Here is a 3,692-nt window from a genome sequence, read left to right as displayed (position 1 = left end):
GGGCTTGTCATGTTGTCTTGTTTTATGTAGGTACATAGATAATAGGCAGCGTAGTTTGTATGTTCCAGTTGGTAATAGCAGTTATAGTCCTTATCCTATCGTTGGCATCCTTAAAGTATATAGGCTGAGAACTCCAGGGAAGACAAACTTGCAGAATGGTTATTTTATAAACAGAGTGGCCACCCTTCAGGTCTTTCCTGATTTGAGGCCCTTGCTTGTCCACATGGCTGCCATAACTTGTGGCCAATATAGCAGAGCAGTTGTCCTATAGCTTGTGTCTCCTATGATGTTTGAGCATTTGGACAAAAAAAAAAACAGGCTGTCAATACAAAATATAATATATGGTAGAAGGTGGTAGTTTCATAAAATGTCCAAACTAAGGTCTGTCCAAGTTACTGTGCACAACTACTATAATCATCAACATCCACCCAACCATCTAAAATCATTTTTTGCTATGAGAGTCCATTGCTTGCACAGTGCTGAAGTCCACATCAGCCTTCATTTTCAAAGAGAACGCACGCTTTAGAAATTATAGGAACCACCCATACCTTATCACAGTGTACTAGGTATGCACAGTCATGGTGCTAGAGAGCAGGCGTAAATATCCACATGAATATTTCCACATGTAAATGATTTCCGCATGCCAGCTCACCTTCAGAAATACCTCAAAGTAGTATGCTCGAAATCGCTTCAGCGCATACTTTTATGTGAACAGCCCATTTAACTACATAAATGCTTTGAAAATTACTTCCTTTATGTTGTCAGTATTCCTTCTACAACAGAGCATTTACATCCTTAATTGCTTAATGCTTTTCTTAAGGCATTTCTAACTTCCTTGTTCCTGAGACTGTAGACCAAAGGGCTTAACAATAAATGTCATTAAATGATTTGGAAATTTCTTCCTTTATGTTGTCAGAATTCCTCCTACAATAGAGCATTTTCATCCTTAATTGCTTAATGCTTTTCTTAAGGCATTTCTAACTTCCTTGTTCCTGAGACTGTAGACCAAAGGGCTTAACAATAAATGTCATTAAATGATTTGGAAATTTCTTCCTTTATGTTGTCAGAATTCCTCCTACAATAGAGCATTTTCATCCTTAATTGCTTAATGCTTTTCTTAAGGCATTTCTAACTTCCTTGTTCCTGAGACTGTAGACCAAAGGGCTTAACAATGGGGTCACTACAAGGTAAGACAAAGAAATAAGCTTGTCCTGGTCTGTTGATTGATTTTTGTAAAACCGTAAATAAGTGAAGGAGGCACATCCAAAGTGCAGAATGACAACCGTCAGGTGGGAAGCACAGGTGGAGAAAGCTTTCTGTCTCCCTTCTGCCAAAGGGATTCTCAGAATGGCATTGATGATAAAAATGTAAGAGACAATAATGAAAACAAGAGATCCTACAATGACTAGGAGACCGTAAATGAAAAGGGTTGCTTCAGGAAGATGAGTGTCACTGCATGCCAACTTCAGCAAGGTTGGGCTGTCACAAAAAAAGTGATCGATTCTGTTGGAGCCACAGAAAGGAGGAGTAAAGACAGCTGTGGTTGGCAGCACAGCCAAGAGGAAAGAAACGAGAAAGAAAATCAGTGTCAGTTGATTGCAGACTCTTCTGTTCATAATCACCACATACCGAAGTGGATTGCATATGGCCACATAGCGATCATAGCCCATGGCTACAAGGAGAAAACAGTTGTTGCTGGCCAGTGCTATAAAGCAATACAACTGCACAGCACATCCAATGAAAGAAATTGCTTTCCTCTCTACGAAGAAGTTTGCCAGCATGTTGGGAATGACGACTAAAGTGTAACAAGTTTCAGAAAAAGACAGGCTGGAGAGGAAAAAGTACATTGGAGTGTGAAGACGGGGATCAATTCTTGTTATTACAATGATGGCAAAATTTCCTGTAAGAATTAGCAAGTACATAAGTAGAACTACTATAAACAGAGTTAGCTTTAGTTGTGGGGATTCGGAAACACCCATGAAAATGAATTCAGTAACAGTGCTCCTGTTTTCCACTCTCATTTTTATTCTTGCTGCTTCTGAGAAATAAATAAAACAGCATGGAGAAAAAGAAAGCCTGTTATGGCACCTAACTGCTCTTCTGTACTTCTGTAAGTTACAATATCAGTCTTCAATGGAAATCATCAGCAGGTTTTCCTGCTAAATACTTCTCTCTTCATTGTCTAATTGAATCTAATAATTTTATCTTTACAGTATATACAGGACTTCCAGCTTCTAGCATGGAGCCATTATAACATTAAATTTCAGGACTTAAAACGTTTCAGATATAAATGATTACAACTCAAAAACCCTGTGTATCTCAGCAAAATAATATAACTATCACTCAGAGTCACTTGAATCCATTAGCAACATCCTAAGAAATGCATGAACTTCATTTTTTCTTTCCTAACATGCAGAATCTGCCAACACTTGGAAGTGAGCAGAGGAAGCACCACTGAGCATCGCCAAATCCTGTCCACTAAGGATAGGAGATCTGAATGCTCACCCAGAAAGCTGTTACCAAACCACTGATATAACCCCACTGTATGGGAGGGAATCCTTGTGAGAAAAGGAAATAGAAAATAAACCTGCAAGTCTTTCATTCTTTGTGGGAAAATCCTTATTAGAGATAGAAGAAGGCAAAGAAAATGTACGAGAACTCCCAACTGCTCTCACCTCCTTATAAGTAGCTCTACACATCAATGTGCTGGTGCCTTGATTAATAACACCGCTCTGCATTCCTGTGGGGGTTTGCAGCCTGCATCATTTCTGAGATACTTAGATCTCAGAATTTATAACCCAGCACATCAGATCAGTTAGAACAGACATCTTGCCATTCTGGGTCAGACCTAAGGGTCATCAAGTCCAGTATTCTGTTTCCAACAGTTGCCAATCAAGGTCACAAGTAGCTGGAGTAGATAAATTCCAAAATGCTTATCCCAGAAATAAGCAGTGAATTTCTGCAACTCTACATTAATAATGGTTAATGGACCTTTTTCTCCAAGAACTTGTCCAAATCTTTTTTAAATGCAGCTACACGAATAGCATTCACCACATCCTCTGGCAATGAATTCCAGAGCTTAATTTTGTGTTGAGTAAAAAGATATTTTCTCTTATTAGTTTTAAATGTATTAACTAAGAACTTCATTGTGCATCCCCTTATGTTTGTACTTTTTGAAAGAGTAAACAACTGATTAATATCAATCTGGCCTACCACATCTTCCAGGTTCACCATGATTTGAATCAACACCATTAAAAACTGTCTCCAGAACTGGTATCTCCCCCAACATCCTCTCCCGTATACACCAAAGCAAAGAAATCATTTAATCTTTCCACGATGGCCTTATCTTCCCTAATGTTTTAATGTAAAATAGTTTGACCCCAAGTCATACTATTCCATTTGTTTTGATGTAAACCGATGTGATGTACGCCAACGAATGTCGGTATATAAAAGCAATAAAATAAATAAATAAAGTGCCCCTTTAAACCCTCAATCATCTAACGGTCCAACCGACTCCCTTGCAGGCTGTTTCGGATATATTTTTTAAAGTCTTTACTGTGAGTTTTTGCCTCTCCGGCCAATTTCTTTTCAAATTCTCTCTTAGCCTATCATTTCACTGTCTTACATTTAACTTTGCAATACTTTTGCTTAATCCTATTTTCTTCTGATGGATCCTTCTTCCAATTTTTGAA

At 38.3% G+C, this 3,692-nt stretch overlaps 1 protein-coding gene across 1 annotated transcript; it reads right to left on the bottom strand.

Annotated features, from left to right (window-relative positions):
• Nucleotides 1-1,097: 1,097 nt before the first annotated feature.
• LOC115082466 (olfactory receptor 10Z1-like) lies at nt 1,098-2,021 on the bottom strand. Its single transcript, XM_029586694.1, has one exon. The coding sequence runs from the start codon at nt 2,019-2,021 to the stop codon at nt 1,098-1,100; it is 924 nt and encodes a 307-aa protein (XP_029442554.1).
• Between the last annotated feature and the right edge of the window lie 1,671 nt (nt 2,022-3,692).

The sequence above is a fragment of the Rhinatrema bivittatum genome, unplaced genomic scaffold (assembly GCF_901001135.1).
Source record: "Rhinatrema bivittatum unplaced genomic scaffold, aRhiBiv1.1, whole genome shotgun sequence".
Taxonomy (NCBI): Eukaryota; Metazoa; Chordata; class Amphibia; order Gymnophiona; family Rhinatrematidae; genus Rhinatrema; species Rhinatrema bivittatum.
Note: the sequence above shows the minus strand (reverse complement) of the source record. Positions and strands in the feature narration are given on the sequence as shown.

Bases quoted from the DNA above. Each gene is read 5' to 3' on its own strand.
- LOC115082466 (XM_029586694.1), bottom strand. From the start codon at position 2,021: ATGAGAGTGGAAAACAGGAGCACTGTTACTGAATTCATTTTCATGGGT.